The sequence below is a fragment of the Heptranchias perlo genome, chromosome 4 (assembly GCF_035084215.1).
Source record: "Heptranchias perlo isolate sHepPer1 chromosome 4, sHepPer1.hap1, whole genome shotgun sequence".
NCBI classification, from domain to species: domain Eukaryota; kingdom Metazoa; phylum Chordata; class Chondrichthyes; order Hexanchiformes; family Hexanchidae; genus Heptranchias; species Heptranchias perlo.
This window is the reverse complement of record NC_090328.1, coordinates 138,201,305-138,220,394: the sequence shown is the minus strand read 5'-3', so window position 1 is coordinate 138,220,394 and position 19,090 is coordinate 138,201,305. Positions and strand designations below refer to the sequence as shown.

General features: G+C 45.5%; 1 protein-coding gene across 7 annotated transcripts in view; it reads left to right on the top strand.

The window, feature by feature from the left end:
• Positions 1-19,090, top strand: part of zdhhc21 (zinc finger DHHC-type palmitoyltransferase 21) — a 238,544-nt gene that overhangs the window by 108,423 nt on the left and 111,031 nt on the right. For all 7 annotated transcript variants that reach the window (XM_067983681.1, XM_067983682.1, XM_067983679.1 and 4 more), the window contains exon 6: positions 950-1,066. In XM_067983681.1, the coding sequence (XP_067839782.1) occupies positions 950-1,066 (117 nt within the window). The remainder of the gene's footprint in view (positions 1-949; positions 1,067-19,090) is intronic.

The following is a 19,090-nucleotide window of genomic DNA, read 5'->3' as shown; positions in this document are numbered from 1 at the left end:
GGCTGGATTTCTCAGGGCTCAGGAAACCCGACAGGTGAAGGGAGGTGGAAACAGCCAGATCCTGCATCTAAGTGCTTTATAGAGCACTGGGCCAGGAGAAGCAGGAATGCTTCCCCCGGTCCCTCAAGCAAATCTTCTGCCGCAATCGGCCGACCACCACCTCCGCCCACCCCGCCCCCCCCCCCCCTCGAACCGCGATCCCTCCCAGTCCCCCCATCCCTTCCGATTGCCAGTCTGACTCCCCCCCCCCCCCCCGCCCCCCCCACCAACCCATGATCCCCCCCGGTCCCCCCATCCCTTCCGATTGCCAGTCTGACTCCCCCCCCCCCCCCCCCCCCCCCCGCCCCCCCCACCAACCCATGATCCCTCCCGGTCCCCCCATCCCTTCCGATTGCCAGTCTGACTCCCCCCCCGCCCCGCCCCCCCCCCCCACCAACCCATGATCTCCCCCAGTCCCCCTTCCTACTGATTGCCAGTCCGACTCGCCCCCCCCCCCCCCCCCATTCAACCCTGCCACATCTTCCGATCCTCCCTCCCTCCCGATTACCAGTCCAACTCGCCTCCCACCAACCCAGTGATGATTCCCGGTTGCTGGGGACCATCCCCAACTGCGGACTTCTGCTGCTGGCTTTCCCGCCTGGCAGCCAGCCTCTCAATAAAAAAAAATGACAATGAGGTCCTGCCTTTAAATTTGGCAGGACCTTCGCGTTCCCGGCATTTCCGGGATCCCCCCCGCAAACACGTGCCTTTGCTCCCTCCCTGCCTCCCCGTAAATATCAGGACCAAGATTTCCGAAATATTTCATACAGATTTAAGCATTTAAATCCTATTAGATATTGCAATCAAATGAAACTGGAGTCTCCATTTAATCCTCTTATAATGACCATCTTTCAAAACCATGTCGTTAATACTGAGAGTTAAGCTTCAATTATTTTTTCCTTCCCCAAAGGAGCTGTTTATATTCAGGCACGAGCTGGCCTTGCTGCGGATATCTACTTTCATGGGCATAGTGATGTTTGGAGGGATGTTTGGCCTCTTTTACAGTCAGCTGACAGGCATTCTGGCAGTAAGTAAAGTTCCTGTTGTCTTAACATAGAATCTTTTTGCCTTAAAGTACTTACATAAAAACTATTACAATTTGTTGAGATCCAGCTCCTTACTGAAGTGTTCTGTTCTCGCAAACAAAAACTCTCAGTATGAGCTTATGTTGACTGTTGTACTCTATTTAAAATTCCCTATATCTGTATGACTGAAATTTCCGATTTGTATTAAAATTTATCCAAATCTTGGACTAAATGCTATGTGTATGGTAAAGAACATGTATTGATCTGAAGATCTCTCATTCTGTTTTATATTTAACACTGACAATACATGTTAAATTCTTCTTACAAATATTATAAGTAGTGTATTTTGTGAATCGTCTGAGATCTTCAGTACCCCACTCAGCAGCGGGGAAACAAACTTGAATATATGACCAGATGAAAGAATTTTTTAAAATTAAATTTATATCCTGGATAAAATTGATCTAAATGTCTGGAATGGTATTGTAAAGTTTGCAATTATATACCCATGGCTTTATGTAGACTCCTTTTTAAAAAAGGAAAAGTATTAATCAGAAAACCAAGTACTGAGCAAATCTATAAACAGATATAGAGAAGAAAAATGTCAGAGGCAAATTAGATTTATTAGCAGACGAGTGGATAGAATACACAACTGACTTGAGCCCATAAGTTTTGATGGATATTTTGGAGGGGGCTTGAGCAAACCTAGCTCTTGGGATAGCATGTTGTGAAAACAGTTTCAGAACTTTTGCAATTTGATTTTCGTGTAGATTTCTTAATGGTCTGCTGAAACTTCTGTAACTTCACAGTCAGTGACACAATCGTGTTATGCCACCAATTGCATCAATATTAGAGCAGGGAGGTTATGCCAGAACTGTATAAAACATTGGTTAGGCCACAGCTTGAGTACTGCGTACAGTTCTGGTTACCACATTACAGGAAGGATGTGATTGCACGAGAGAGGGTACAGAGGAGATTTACGAGGTTGTTGCCAGGGCTGGAGAATTTTAGCTATGAGAAAAGATTGGATGGGCTGGGGTTGTTTTCTTTGGAACATAGGAGGCTGAGGGGAGATTTAATTGAGGTATATAAAATTATGAGGGGACTAGATGCAGTGGATAGGGAGGACCTAGAATAGGAGTGGCTGCAGGGCATTCTGGAGGGGGAGGGTGAACAGCCAGTAGTCGTGGTCCATATCGGTACCAACGACATAGGTAAAAAAAAAAAGGGATGAGGTCCTGCAAGGTGAATTTAAGGAGTTAGGAGATAAATTAAAAAGCAGGACCTCAAAGGTAGTGATCTCAAGATTACTACCAGTGCCACAGGCTAGTGAGTATAGGAACAGGAGAATAGACCAGATGAATGCATGGCTGCAGGGATGGTGTAGGAGGGAGGGATTTAGATTCCTGGGACATTGGGACCGGTTCTGGGGAAGGTGGGACCTGTACAAGCGGGACGGGTTACACCCGAGCAGGACCAGGACCGATGTCCTCGTGGGGGTGTTTGCTGGTGCTGTTGGGGAAGGTTTAAACTAGAATGGCAGGGGGGTGGGAAACTGAGTGGGGAGTCAGAGGAGGGGGAAACAAGGATAGAAACATAAGACAGAAAGGGAATCATAGAATCATAGAAGTTACAACATGGAAACAGGCCCTTCGGCCCAACATGTCCATGTCGCCCAGTTTATACCACTAAGCTAGTCCCAATTGCCTGCACTTGGCCCATATCCCTCGATACCCATCTTACCCATGTAACTGTCCAAATGCTTTTTAAAAGACAAAATTGTACCCGCCTCTACTACTGCCTCTGGCAGCTCGTTCCAGACACTCACCACCCTTTGAGTGAAAAAATTGCCCCTCTGGACCCTTTTGTATCTCTCCCCTCTCACCTTAAATCTGTGCCCCCTCGTTATAGACTCCCCTACCTTTGGGAAAAGATTTTGACTATTGACCTTATCTATGCCCCTCATTATTTTATAGACTTCTATAAGATCACCCCTTAACCTCCTACTCTCCAGGGAAAAAAGTCCCAGTCTGTCTAACCTCTCCCTATAAGTCAAACCATCAAGTCCCGGTAGCATCCTAGTAAATCTTTTCTGCACTCTTTCTAGTTTAATAATATCCTTTCTATAATAGGGTGACCAGAACTGTACACAGTACTCCAAGTGTGGCCTCACCAATGCCCTGTACAACTTCAACAAGACATCCCAACTCCTGCATTCAATGTTCTGACCAATGAAACCAAGCATGCTGAATGCCTTCTTCACCACCCTATCCACCTGTGACTCCACTTTCAAGGAGCTATGAATCTGTACTCCCAGATCTCTTTGTTCTATAACTCTCCCCAACGCCCTACCATTAACGGAGTAGGTCCTGGCCCGATTCGATCTACCAAAATGCATCACCTCACATTTATCTAAATTAAACTCCATCTGCCATTCATCCGCCCACTGGCCCAATTTATCAAGATCCCGTTGCAATCCTAGATAACCTTCTTCACTGTCCACAATGCCACCAATCTTGGTGTCATCTGCAAACTTACTAACCATGCCTCCTAAATTCTCATCCAAATCATTAATATAAATAACAAATAACAGCGGACCCAGCACCGATCCCTGAGGCACACCGCTGGACACAGGCATCCAGTTTGAAAAACAACCCTCTACAACCACCCTCTGTCTTCTGTCTTCAAGCCAATTTTGTATCCAATTGGCTACCTCACCTTGGATCCCATGAGATTTAACCTTATGTAACAACCTACCATGCGGTACCTTGTCAAATGCTTTGCTGAAGTCCATGTAGACCACGTCTACTGCACAGCCCTCATCTATCTAGAAGAAGCAATAGTGGAAGGCAGAGAAAACAAGGGCGAGAAACAAATGGGGCCATAGTGCAAAATAAAACTAAGATGGCTAGCAATCTGAAAGAGACAAGTCTAAAGGCATTGTGTCTAAATGCGCGGAGCATTCGCAATAAGGTAGATGAATTAACAGCGCAGATAGATATTAACGGGTATGATTTAGTTGCGATTACGGAGACATGGCTGCAGGGTGACCAAGGGTGGGAACTGAACATCCAGGGGTATTCAATATTTAGGAAGGACAGGCAAAAAGGGAAAGGAGGTGGGGTGGCATTGTTAGCAAAGGAGGAAATCAATGCAATAGTGAGGAAGGATATTGGCTCAGAAAATCACAATGTGGAATCTGTATGGGTGGAGCTAAGATACACCAAGGGGCAGAAAACGTTGGTGAGGGTTGTCTATAGGCCCCCAAACAGTAGTGGAGATGTAGAGGAGGGCATAAAACAGGAAATTAGAGACGCATGCAAGAAGGGTACAACTATAATCATGGGTGACTTTAATTTACATATAGATTGGTCAAACCAAATTAGCAATAATACAATGGGGGAGGAATTCCTGGAGTGTGTATGTGATGGATTTCTAGACCAATACGTTGAGGAACCAACTGGAGAACAGGTGATCCTAGACTGGGTATTGTGCAATGAGAAAGGATTAATTAACAATCCTGTTGTGCAGTGTCCCTTAGGGAAGAGCGACCATAACATGATAGAATTCCTCATTAAGATGGAGAGAGAAGTAGTCGAATCCGAAACTAGGGTCCTGAATCTAAATAAAGGAAATTACGAAAGTATGAGGTGTGAGTTGGCTATGATAGGTTGGGGAACTTTACTAAAAGGGATGACGGTGGATAGGCAATGGCTAATATTTAAAGAACGTGTGCAGGAATTACAACAATTATTCATTCCTGACTGGCGCAAAAATAAAACAGGAAAGGTGGCTCAACTGTGGCTTACAAAAGAAATTAGGGATAGTATTCGATCCAAAGAGGAGACATATAAAATTGCCAGAAAAAGCGGCAAGCCTGAGGATTGGGAGCAGTTTAGAATTCAGCAAAGGAGAACAAAGAGATTGATTAAGAGGGGAAAAATAGAGTATGAGAGTAAACTAGCAGGGAACATAAAAACTGACTGTAAAAGCTTCTATAAATATGTCAAGAGAAAAAGATTAGTGAAGACGAATGTAGGTCCCTTACAGTCAGAAATGGGGGAAATTATAATGGGGAACAAAGAAATGGCAGAACAATTAAACACATACTTTGGTTCTGTCTTCACAAAGGAGGACACAAATAACCTCCCGGAAATGTTAGGGACCAAGGGTCTAGTGAGAGGGAGGAACTGAAGGAAACCAGTACTAGTAAAAAAATAGTGCTGGGAAATTAATGGGGCTAAAGGCTGACAAATCCCCAGGGCCTGATAATCTACATCCCAGAGTACTAAAGGAAGTGGCCCCAGAAATAGTGGATGCATTGGTGGTCATCCAAAATTCTATGGACTCTGGAACAGTTCCTACAGATTGGAGGGTGGCAAATGTAACCCCACTGTTTAAAAAAGGAGGGAGAGAAAAAACAGGGAATTACAGACCAGTTAGCCTAACATCAGTAGTGGGGAAAATGCTAGAGTCTATTATAAAAGATGTGATAACAGAACACTTGGAGGGCATTAACGGGATTGGACAAAGTCAGCATGGGTTTATGAAAGGGAAATCATGCTTAACAAATCTACTGGGGTTTTTTGAGGATGTAACTAGTAGAATGGATAGGGGAGAACCAGTGGATGTGGTGTACTTGGATTTTCAGAAGGCTTTTGATAAGGTCCCACACAAGAGGTTCGTGTGCAAAATTAAAGCACATGGGATTGGGGGGAATATACTGGCATGGATTGAGAATAGGTTGACAGACAGGAAGCAGAGAGTAGGAATAAATGGGTCTTTTTCGGGGTGGCAGGCAGTGACTAGTGGGGTACCGCAGGGATCAGTGCTTGGGCCCCAGCTATTCACAATATATATCAATGATTTGGATGAGGGAACTAAATGTAACATTTCCAAGTTTGCAGACGACACAAAGCTGGGGTGGAATGTGAGCTGTGAGGAGGATGCAAAGAGGCTCCAATGTGATTTAGACAAGTTGGGTGAGTGGGCAAGAACATGGCAGATGCAGTATAATGTGGATAAATGTGAGATTATCCACTTTGGTTGTAAAAACAGAAAGGCAGATTATTATCTGAATGGTGATAAATTGGGAAAAGGGGAGGTGCAACGAGACCTGGGTGTCCTTGTACACCAGTCGCTGGAAGCGAGCATTCAGGTGCAGCAAGCAGTTAGGAAGGCGAATGGTATGTTGGCCTCCATTGCAAGAGGATTTGAGTACAGGAGAAGAGATGTCTTACTGCAGTTATACAGGGCCTTGGAGAGACCACATCTGGAGTATTGAGTGCAATTTTGGTCTCCTTATCTGAGGAAGGATGTCCTTGCCATGGAGGGAGTGCAACGAAGGTTTACCATGCTGATTCCTGGGATGGCAGGACTGACGTATGAGGAGAGATTGGGTCGACTAGGCCTATATTCACTAGAGTTTAGAAGAATGAGAAGTAATCTCATCGAAATATATAAAATTCTAACAGGACTAGACAGACTAGATGCAGGGAAGATGTTTCCGATAGCTGGGGAGTCCAGAACCAGGGGTCACAGTCTCAGGATACGGGGTATGCCATTTAGAACAGAGATGAGGAGAAAATTCTTCACTCAGAGGGTGGTGAACCTGTGGAATTCTCTACGACAGAAGGCAGTGGAGGCCAAGTCATTAGATGTATTCAAGAAGGAGAAAGATATATTTCTTAATGCTAAAGGGATCAAGGGATATGGGGAAAAAGCGGGAACAGGGTACTGAGTTAGACGATCAGCCATGATCATTTTGAATGGCGGAGCAGGCCCGAAGGGCTGAATGGCCTTCTCTTGCTCCTATTTTCTGTTTCGATGAACTATTTCCCTTCACAGAGGGGTCAGTGACCAAGGGGCATAGATTTAAAGTAATTGATAGAAGGATTTGAGGGGAGCGATGGAGAAATGTTTTCACCCAGTGGCGGTCTGGAACTCACTGCCTGAAAGGATGATAAAGGCAGAAACCCTCAACTCATATAAAAAGTACTTGGATGTGCAGTAACCTGCAGGGCTATGGACCAAGTGCTGGAAAGTGGGATTAAGCTGGATAGCTTTCTTTGGCCGGCACGAACACGATGGGCCGAATGGCCTCCCTCTGTGCTGTAACTCTCTCTGAATCTATGATTCTATACCCTGTGGAATTTCAAATTTGACAACTGGGATTATGAGAGCCTCGGCCAGAGCTCAGACAAATGGGGTGCCTAGACCCTAAGCTCTGGAATTCCCTCCCTAAACCTCTCTGCCTCTCTACCTCTCTCTCTCCTCCTTTGAGACACTCCTTAAAACATATCTCTTTGGTCAAGCCTTTGGTCACCTGTCCTAATATCTCCTTATGTGGCTCGGTGTCAAATTTTGTTTGATAACGCTCCTGTGAAGCAGCTTGGGACATTTTACTACATTAAAGGCACTTTATTAATGCAAGTTGTTGTTGTTGAATGTGGATTTAATCCTTTGTATGCAGAATTTAATTTGATAGCAACATCTTAATAGCTGAAATTAGCTGAAATTCCTCTGATGCCAAATGGTCAAAAAACCATAAAACAACGCTTAAGTAAGATTTTGCAAAGAGAAGCCATGGGTGTGTTCTACATTGAAGTAGTGCCTTTTCACATCAAAACCTCTCAAAAGGTTTCACACAATTATTTCTGAACTGCATTAGCTGTTGCTATGTGGTTAAACAGTGATGGGCAGATGAATTTGGGGTTTCCCAAATTGGTTGCTGGTTTGCTGGTCATTTACCATGGCCTAACGATGGCACTCAATGAAGTCTAATGTGCCAGATCTCAGTCCAGAGTTAATGGTTTGAGAATCTTTCAAATATATCTCTAATAAAAAGGCTAAGGATATAGACAGACTGGTGAAATGGGCAGACACAAGGCAGATGAAATTTAACTCGGAGAAGTGTGAAGTGATACATTTTAGTAGGATGAATGTGGAGAGGCAATATAAACTAAATGGTCCAATTTTAAAGGGGGTGCGGGAACAGAGACCTGGAGGTGCACATACACAAATCATTGAAGGTGGCAGGACAAGTTGAGAAAGCTGTTTTTAAAAAAAAGTATATGGGATCCTGGGCTTTATTAACAGAGGCATAGAGTACAAAAGCAAGGATGTTCTGCTAAACCTTTATAAAACACTGGTTAGGCCTCAGCTGGAGTATTGTGTTCAGTTCTGGGGACCACACTTTAGGAAGGATGTCAAGGCCTTAGAGAGGGTGTAGAAGAGATTTACTAGAATGGTGCCAGGGATGAGGGACTTCAGTTATGTGGAGAGACTGGAGAAGCTGGGATTGTTCTCCTTAGAACTGAGAAGGTTAAGGGAAGATTTAATAGAGGTGTTCAAGATCATGAACGGTTTTGATAGAGTAAATAAGGAGAAACTGTTTCCAGTGGCAGAAGGGTCGGTAACCAGAGGACACAGATTTAAGGTGATCAGCAAAAGAGCCAGAGGCGACATGAGGAAACATTTTTTTACACAGCGAGTTGTAATGATCTGGAATGCGCTGCCTGAAAGGGCGGTGGAAGCAGATTCAATAATAACTTTCAAAAGGGAATTGGATAAATATTTGAAGGGAAAAAATTTACAGGGCTATGGGGAAAGAGCAGGGGAATGGGACTAATTGGATAGCTCTTTCAAAGAGCTGGCACAGGCACGATGGGCTGAACGGCCTCCTCCTCTGTGGTACCTGCTATGACACTTGCCCATTAAAATAAATTCCAATTTGAGAAGATTGTTTATTTGAATAGTGATGCTCCCATAACTGCCACCACAACGTTCTTTGGGGTGGGGAAACGTTATGTGCTTTTGCATCTTGTGCAATACGTTATCTCAGTGTTTCACTTTGGGATCTGTACAGTAATTTACCAGCGATGTAAAGAGTCTATTTTGAACACTTTGAATATTTGCTGGCAATTCTATGGCTCACTGCATAGACAGTTCCGAGTGGAGGGATTTTTTGTTTCCTATTGGAATAATAACCAGAATGTAGATGTTACTGGTGTATGATTTAAGGTCAGGGTCACTCTATTTCAAAACCACAATGTATAAAACTCCAAGAAGTGTAATAATTGTTGTATGCTGCGACAACAACTTCTTGAATTTTATTCGAAAACTTCCATAAAGTTTCAAAAAAGGTTCCTCTTGTAATCTGCATTGAAATTGATGAATTAGATGTATGAAATAAACACACGAACATTATGTAAAGCAAGTAATTTTAGGTGAAAACAAACCATTAAATGTAAGAATTTAGTTTGTTTAAAAAGAACTGAAAGTAAATTTGTTTTCAGCTTGTTTAGTTTTCTTCCCCTCCTCATCTTCTGAAAGCATTGACTATCAAGGGTATAGTTCCATGGATAGCAATTGTCTTCAGCTATCTCACCCAAGCAGCCATTATTTACTTGTGACCACCAGCTTGCAAGTGTTGGCAGATTATTCAACTGTGGAAAACAATAGTCATTTGGACATTTAGAGACTCATAATACAATCAAGGAGAGTCAACATGGTTTTATGAAGGGGAAATCGTGTCTGACAAATTTATTAGAGTTCTTTGAGGAAGTAACGGGCAGGGTGGATAAAGGGGAACCAATGGATGCAGTATATTTGGATTTCCAAAAGGCATTCGATAAGGTGCTACATAAAAGATTACTACACAAGATAAGAGCTCATGGTGTTGGGGTAATATACTGGCATGGATAGAGGATTGGCTAACTAACAGAAAACAAAGAGTCGGGATAAAAGGGTCATTTTCAAAATGGCAATCTGTAACTAGTGGGGTGCCACAGGGCTCAGTGCTGGGGCCTCAACTATTTACAATATATATTAATGACTTGGATGAAGGAACAGAGTGTCTTGTGGACAAATTTGCTGATGATACAAAGATAGGTGGAAAAGCAAGTTGCGATGAGGACACAAAGTGTCTGCAAAGGGATATTGACAGGTTAAGTGAATGGGCAAAAAATTGACAGATGGAATATAATGTGGGAAAATGTGAAGTCATCCACTTTGGGAGGAAAAATAAAAAAGCAAAATATTATTTGAATGGAGAAATACTACAAAATGCTGCGGTACAGAGGGATTTGGTGTCCTCGTACATGAAACACAAAAAGTCAACATACAGGTGCAGCAGGTAATCCGGAAGGCAAACGGAATATTGGCCTTTATTTCTAGGGGGATGGAGTATAAAAGCAGGGAAGTCATGCTACAACTGTACAGGGTGCTGGTGAGACCACACCTGGAGTACTGCGTACAGTTCTGGTGCCCTTATTTAAGGAAGGACATACTTGCATTGGAGGCAGTTCAGAGAAGGTTCAATAGGTTGATTCCGGGTATGAAAGGGTTGCCTTATGAGGAAAGATTGAACAGGTTGGGTCTATACTCATTGGAGTTTAGAAGAATGAGAGGAGACTTTATTGAAACATACAAGATTCTGAGGGGACTCGATAGGGTAGATGCTGAGAGGATGTTACCCCTCATGGGGGAATCTAAAACTAGGGGATATTGTCTCAGAATAAGGGGTCGCCAGTTTAAGACGGAAAATGAGGAGGAATTTCTTCTCCCAGAGGGTCGTGAATCTTTGGAATTCTTTACCCCAAAAAGCTGTGGAGGCTGAGTCATTGAATACATTCAAGGCTGAGTTCGACAAATTTTTGATCAACAAGGGAGTCAAAGGATATGGGGAAAAGGCGGGAAAGTGGAGTTGAGGCAAAAATCAGATCAGCCATGATCTCATTAAATGGCAGAGCAGGCTCGAGGGGCCGAATGGCCTACTCCTGCTCCTATCTCTTATGGTCTTATGGACTTAGTCGAGCCTAATCCTTTCGTCATGCAAGATCCATGCATGTAATTCTGGGAGAGCTTACTGTGATAAGAATCCAGAGAAAATTCTGGCTAATTTTTCCCGTCCTTAACTCAAGGGTCCTGCAGCTAATTGTAGTGCCCTTACAGCTGACATTACCTAGCTCAATACAGACTGGGAATTGAACTTGGAACTTTCCTGATCTCTATGGCTGAGAGGTAGAATCTTTGGACTTGATATTAACCGCCTCTACCCGCCCCCCCACCCCCCCCAGGCGATGGATGGGAGAGGGTTAAAATGTAAAAATCGCATAACCCGACTCCAACCTGCAATGGTGGATATCGGGGCGGCCGAGTGCCCCGCCACGGAGAGGCGGGAAGCTTATTAACATATTTAAATCGGGGTCCTATAATGCAGTTGGAACCCCGAATGGAACTTAAATGGTGCAACATGGGTTTCCCTAGGTTCAGGAAAGTCACCAGTGAAACGGAGGCGAGATTGCTCGGCACTTTATCGGGGTGTTTAACGGTCAGGAGGCCCGACGTGAATAAAGGTTCAGTGCTCACAGGTCCTTCTTCAGTTGCTTCTGGGACACGGTTTGGTGAGAGTATTTGGTGTGAGGTTTGGAGAGCTGTGGGTTGTTCAGGCAGAGAAGCTCATGATGGATGGCACCATGGCTGCTTCCGATTGAACCGTGGAAAAGGAGGAGAATGCGGTCAACAGCAGAAAGGGTGTAATGTGGAGGGAGCTGCAGGTGGCCAGCAGGAAAGTGAGCAACAGAGGGGACGAGCTCGCAGAAGGCCCTAACAACCTAACAGGGACTACAGACAGAGGCTCAGCTTCCATGACTTGCTTCCGCAGGCTGAGATTGTCATGTCAGGTGGTCGCAGACCTCTGCAGCCTCCTACAGGAAGACCAGCTGTCTGCTGGACCTGGCGGCCATGCATTACCAGTGGTTGTGAAAGTCACCACTGCCCTCAATTTCTTTGCCTCCAGCTCCTGCCAGGCCGCTCCAGAAACACTGCAATCCAGTTAATCCCATTCCCACGCTCTTTCCCCGTAACCCTGCATATTTTTTTCTCCAAATATTTATCCAATTCCTTTTTGAAAGCCACGATCGAATCTGCTTCCACCACCCTTTCAGGCAGCGCATTCCAGATCATAACAACTCGCTGCGTAAAAAAGTTTTCCCTCATGTCGCCTTTGGTTCTTTTGCCAATCATCTTAAATCTTTCTCCTCTGGTTCTCAACCCTTCTGCCAATGGGAACAGTTTATCTTCATTTACTTTAAACCATTCCTGATTTTGAACACTTCTGTGAAATCTCCTAACAACCTTTTCTGCTCTAAGGGGAATAACCTCAGCTTCTCCAGTCTATCCACGTAATTGAAGTCCCTGGAACCGTTCTCGTAAAGCTTTCTGCAACCTCTTAAAGGCCTTCACATTCTTCCTAAAGTGCGGTGCCCAGAATTGGACACAATACTCCAGTTGTGGCCGAACCAGTGTTTAATGAAGGTTCAACATAACTCCCTTGTTTTGTACTCTATGCCTCTATTTATAAAACCCAGGATCCCGTATGCTTTTTTAACTGCTTTCTGAACCTGTCCTATCACCTTCAAAGATTTGTGCACGTACAAATCCAAAGTCCAAAAAGTTTCACTTTGCACTTCTCTGCGTTTAATTTAATCTGCCGTGTGTCCTGTTGATATGGGAGATAGAGAGTAGGCATAATGGGTATGTACTCAAATTGGCAGGATGTGACTTATGGTGTCCCCCAGCGATTCGGGGCCTCAGCTTTTCAATATATTTACAAATGACTTAGACAAAGGAACAGAGTGCCGTATATTCAAATATAGTGTAGGCAGGAACAGAAAGTTGCAAAGGGACATTGATAGATTAAGTGAGTGGACAAAACCGTGGCAGAGGGAGTTCAAAGTGGGGATGTGTGAGGTCATCCACTTTGGACCTAAGCTAGATAGATCATAATATTTTCTAAATGGTGAGAAGTTAGGAACTGTGGAGGAGCAGATAGATTTAGGAGTCCAAGTACAGAAATCACTAAAGGCTGGTGAACAGGTACAAAATATAATTATAAAGGCTAATGGAATGTTGGCTTTTATCTCAAGGGGGCTGGAATACAAATGGTGTAAGTTATGTTACAGTTATATAAAGCTCTGGTTAGATCTCATTTAGAGTACTGCGTTCAGTCCTGGGCACCACACTTCAGGAAGGATCTAACGGCCTTGGAGAGTGCACAGCGCAGATTCACCAGAATTATACCGGGGCTAAAAGGGTTAAATTATGAGGACAGGTTGCACAGACTAGGCTTGTATTTCCTTGAGTATAGAAGATCAAGGGGTGATCAAATGGAGGTAGTTAAGATGATTAAAGGATTTGATAGAGTCAATAGAGAGAAACTATTTCTTCTGGTGGGAGAATCCAGAAGGGGCATAACCTTAAAATTAGAGCTGGGCCTTTCAGGGGTGATGTCAGGAAGCACTTCTTCAGACAAAGGGGAGTGGAAATCTGGAACTCTCTCCCCCAGAATGCTGTTGAGGCTGGGGGTTAATTGAAAATTTCAAAATTGAGGTTGATAGATCTTTGTTAGGCAAGGGTATTAAGGGTTACGCAACCAAGGTGGGTAGATGCAGTTAAGATACAGATCAGCCATGATCTAACTGAATGTTGGAACAGGCTCGAGGGCTGAATATTCTACTCCTGTTCCAATCTCCGATGCTCAGTGAGGCAGAAATGCAGCTTATTTCCAGAGCCGCCGCCTCCTCCGCCAGGTAAAGTTCTTCGATCTGTGGGGGTCCGCCTCCAGTCCTTACCCTCTCCCTCGCATTCTGTGCTCTCCTCACCTGCAAGGGTGGCACCACAGACCCATGAGTGACTCTGAGGCGTGTGTGCATTGGATGCAGTGCATTCGGTGAGGGTGCTAATCAGGCAGATGCACCACGAGTTGCGCTGGCATGCATTTGAGGAACGTGTTGACAGTGCCGTTTGAGGACTTGCGCTGAGAATCGGGGGAGCTGAATGAGGTGGTGTCAGATTGCATGAGGATTGGGGTGACTGGCAGCGGTGCATGGAGGAAGGGAGAGGTGATGATGAGAGGATATCCATTTAAACAGAACGATAGATGCTGATAAAAGTGAATTTGAGGAGTTCTGTAAATGGAGTACACTTGACGAGACAGAGTCTAATTTTTCTCACCTTTCCTGACTTGGTCAGGTCATTAAAACATTTGTGGCACTGGAGCCAGGACCTCATGGTGATGCCTCTGCTGCTCACCTCCTGTGCCACCTCCAGCCACGCCTTCTTTGTGGTGGCAGTAGGTTTCTTTTGCCCATTGCTGGAAACAAGACCTCCCTCCTAGCCCTTATTGCACCCAGCAGAACATCCAGGGATGACTCACCGAACCTGGGTTCAGCTTTTGCTCTCCTTCCAGCCATCTCAATAAATGTTACCTTTCTAATCCACAGTGTTCCAATCTACAAACCTCCTCCTCTGTTTCATCTTTGAACTGGAGCTTTAACTAGTCGAGGGGAAATCACATTATACTGGTCCGCATCATGCCCACTAACATGCAGTGGGGATGCAAAACCGGGAAGTTAAATGATAATCAGGCATCTCCATTGAAATCGGACATTCCTACATATCCTGCAATGTTTAGTGTTCGTTGCCCACTATCCCGCTCCGTTCCCATCCCGCTCCGTTCCCATCCCGCTCCGTTCCCATCCCGCTCCGTTCCCATCCCGCTCCGTTCCCAACCCGCTCCGTTCCCAACCCGCTCCGTTCCCATCCCGCTCCGTTCCCATCCCGCTCCGTTCCCATCCCGCTCCGTTCCCATCCCGCTCCGTTCCCATCCCGCTCCGTTCCCATCCCGCTCCGTTCCCATCCCGCTCCGTTCCCATCCCGCTCCGTTCCCATCCCGCTCCGTTCCCATCCCGCTCCGTTCCCATCCCGCTCCGTTCCCATCTCCGCGTTAATATCGGGGCCTTTATGTCTGAGCCGTCGGCGAGTTATGGAATCACTTCTTATATTGAACTGATGCAATTGGCCCCACAGGATGTAGCCATTCAACTCCATTGCAGTATTGTAACAGCATTACACTGTACGTTCTTGACAACTGTTTTACGAAAGAGAACTGCTTGTCTTTAAATATGTGAGAATTTTCATTTCTTAAAGTACCTCTCATGAGGATGCTGGGGGAGACTTTTGATTAGATGTCAATAAAAAGCAAAAGAATTGCAAAGGCTGGAAATCTGAAACAAAAACAGAAAATGCTGAAAACACTCACAGGTCAATGAGCATTTGTGAAGAGAACAGACTGGTTAACGTTTCAGATGTAACAGTTCATTAGAACTACAAAAAAATTGAAGATCAACAGCATTTAAGAAGAGAACAGAAAAATGGGAAGGGATATGAAACAGAAAAAAACACACTCCTGTATGAGAGAGAAAGGACGCAGAGAATGAACTATAAAGTGGTTAAAAGGAAAATAAGAACTGGTTAAATGATTGGAGTGATATTAACGAGATGATTGAGAGAAAGAACTTGCATTGAAATCACATCTTTGATGACCTCAAAGTGCGTTAGAGCCAATGGAGTACTTTTGTAGTGTAGCTACTGTTATAATGTTGGGAAATGATAAGAAGAGGTGTAATAGAAGAAATTAAAGACAATTAGGAGACACTGCGAACTTGTGAATAGCTCAGGTAGTGAGGGGTGAGATAGGTCTGAAATGGAAACAGCACTTGTGGAACAAACAAAGGTGTTTCGCAAAGCCGTCACCTAATCTGTGTTTTTTCTTCCCAATGTAGAGAAGACTGCAGCATGAGCAGCAGATATAGTAATACCAGGAAGTGCACATCAATTGCTGTCTAATATGGAAGGAGTGTTTAGAGCCTTGGACAGTGGTGTGGACAGGCTGTGCATTTCCTGCGCTTGAATGGGAAGGTGCCAAGGGAAAAGCAGCAGGTGGTGGGCATCATGGAAGAGTGAACCAGGGTGTCTTGGAGGGAATAGTTCCTTCGAAAAGCAGGGAGGGGAAGATGTGTTTGGTGGTCGGGTCATTTTGCAGGTGGCAGAAATAGCGGAAGATAATCTGATGAATGCAAGGATTGGAAGGAGAGGGGGAGTCGATCATATTTGGGGGTGGGGAGGGGTAAAGGAGAGATCAGAAGCACGGGAAATGGGGCAGGTCCAGTTGTGGGATCTATCCATCACAGCAGAGTGGAAACCTTGGCTGAGGAAAAAGGAGGACATTTCAAAATCTCTGGTATGGAAGGTGGCATCTTCAGAGCAGAAGGAGAACCTGGGAGGATGGTCCTTGCGGGAAGTGAGTTGGGAAGAAGTATAATCCATGTAGTCATTGGCTTGTAATAAATGTCGATGGAAAGCCTATTCCTGGAGATAGCAAGGGAGGAGTTCAGAAAGGGGCATGCAGAATCAGAAATAGACCACTTAAAGGTAAAAGGCAGGGCGGGGTGGGGGTGGGGGGGGAGTTGAAGCATATTTAATCAATTCTTTAGATCAGGCGAGAGCAGAAAGCAGCACTGACACAGTCATCAGTGTAATGGAAAAAGAGGTCAGGGAATGGAGTAGAAATGTGTTCAATAAGTCCTACAAAAAGACATGGTAGCTGGGACCCATGCAGGTTCCCAATCTGGAGGAAGTGAGTGGAATTAAGAGAAGTTGTTCAAATGGAGAATAAGGTCAGCCAGGGGCAGGAGGTTGGTGGTGGCTAAGGACGGGTTAGGCTGCTGTTCAAGGAAGAAGCGTAGAGCCTGCGTCTGTACTCGTGGGTGATAGTAGTGTAGAGGGACTATACGTCCATAGTGAAAGGAAATGGCTGGGGCCGGAAATGGTGGAGAGCCTCAGAAGATAGGAAAACAAAGAGGAATGGGGATCAGTTCGGCTGGCATGCAAGAGTTCTTGCTGCCTGAAAGGAAGAAAAATAGATACTTTTTGAAGCATCGGATGTGTACGGTAGCATAGTGGTTATGTTACTGGGCTAGTAATCCAGAGGCCTGGACTAAAATCCAGAGTCATGAGTTCAAATCCCGCCACGGCAGCTGGCGAATTTAAATTCAATTAATTAATTAAATTCAATTAATTAAAATAAAATCTGGAATTAAAATACCAGTATCAGTAATGATAGCCATGAAACTACCGGATTGTCGTAAAAACCCATCTGGTTCACGAATGTCCTTTAGGGAAGGAAGCCTGCCGCCCTTTCCCGGTCTGGCCTATATGTGACTCCAGACCCTCAGCAATGTGGTTGATTCTTAATTGCCCTCTGAAATGGCCTAGCAAGCCACTCAGTTGTAAAATCTCGCTACGAAAAGTCATAATAAGAATAAAACCGGATGGACCACCCGGCATCGGACCACTAGGCACCGGACACGACAACGGCAAAACACCAAGCCCAGTCGACCCTGCAAGGTCCTCCTTACTAACATCTGGGGACTTGTGCCAAAATTGGGAGAGCTGTCCCACAGACTAGTCAAGCAACAGCCTGACATAGCCATACTCACAGAATCATATCTTTCAGCCAACGTTCCAGACTCTTCCATCACCATCCCTGGGTATGTCCTGTCCCACCGGCAGGACAGACCCACCAGAGGTGGCGGTACAGTGATATACAGTCAGGAGGGAGTGGCCCTGGGAGTCCTCAACATTGACTCTGGACCCCATGAAATCTCATGGCATCAGGTCAAACATGGGCAAGGAAACCTCCTGCTGATTACCACCTACCGTCCTCCCTCAGCTGATGAATCAGTCCTCCTCCATGTTGAACACCACTTGGAGGAAGCACTGAGGGTAGCAAGGGCACAGAATGTGCTCTGGGTGGGGGACTTCAATGTCCATCACCAAGAGTGGCTCGGTAGCACCACTATTGACCGAGCTGGCCGAGTCCTGAAGGACACAGCTGCTAGACTGGGCTTGCGGCAGGTGGTGAGCGAACCAACACGAGGGAAAAACTTACTTGACCTCGTCCTCACCAATCTACCTGTCGCAAATGCATCTGTCCATGACAGTATTGGTAGGAGTGACCACCGCACAGTCCTCGTGGAGATGAAATCCCGTCTTCGCACTGAGGACACCATCCAACATGTTGTGTGGCACTACCACCGTGCTAAATGGGATAGATTCAGAACCGATGCTGCAGCTCAAAACTGGGCATCCATGAGGCGCTGTGGGCCATCAGCAGCAGCAGAATTGTATTCCAGCACAATCTGTAACCTCATGGCCCGGCATATTCCTCACTCTACCATTACCAACAAGCCAGGGGATCAACCCTGGTTCAATGAGGAGTGTAGAAGAGCATGCCAGGAGCAGCACCAGGCGTACCGAAAAATGAGGTGCCAACCTGGTGAAGCTACAACTCAGGACTACATGCATGCTAAACAGCGGAAGCAACATGCTATAGACAGAGCTAAGCGATTCCACAACCAACGGATCAGATCAAAGCTCTGCAGTCCTGCCACATCCAGTCGTGAATGGTGGTGGACAATTAAACAACTAACGGGAGGAGGAGGCTCTGCAAACATCCCCATTCTCAATGATGGCGGAGTCCAGCACGTGAGTGCAAAAGACAAGGCTGAAGCGTTTGCAACCATCTTCAGCCAGAAGTGCCGAGTGGATAATCCATCTCAGCCTCCTCCCGATATCCCCACCATCACGGAAGCCAGTCTTCGGCCAATTCGATTCACTCCACGTGATATCAAGAAACGGCTGAGTGCACTGGATACAGCAAAGGCTATGGGCCCCGACAACATCCCAGCTGTAGTGCTGAAGACTTGTGCTCCAGAACTAGCTGCGCCTCTAGCCAAGCTGTTCCAGTACAGCTACAACACTGGCATCCACCCGACAATGTGGAAAATTGCCCAGGTATGTCCTGTCCACAAAAAGCAGGACAAATCCAATCCGGCCAATTACCGCCCCATCAGTCTACTCTCAATCATCAGCAAAGTGATGGAAGGTGTCGTCGACAGTGCTATCAAGAGGCACTTACTCACCAATAACCTGCTCACCGATGCTCAGTTTGGGTTCCGCCAGGACCACTCGGCTCCAGACCTCATTACAGCCTTGGTCCAAACATGGACAAAAGAGCTCAATTCCAGAGGTGAGGTGAGAGTGACCGCCCTTGACATCAAGGCAGCATTTGACCGAGTGTGGCACCAAGGAGCCCTAGTAAAATTGACGTCAATGGGAATCAG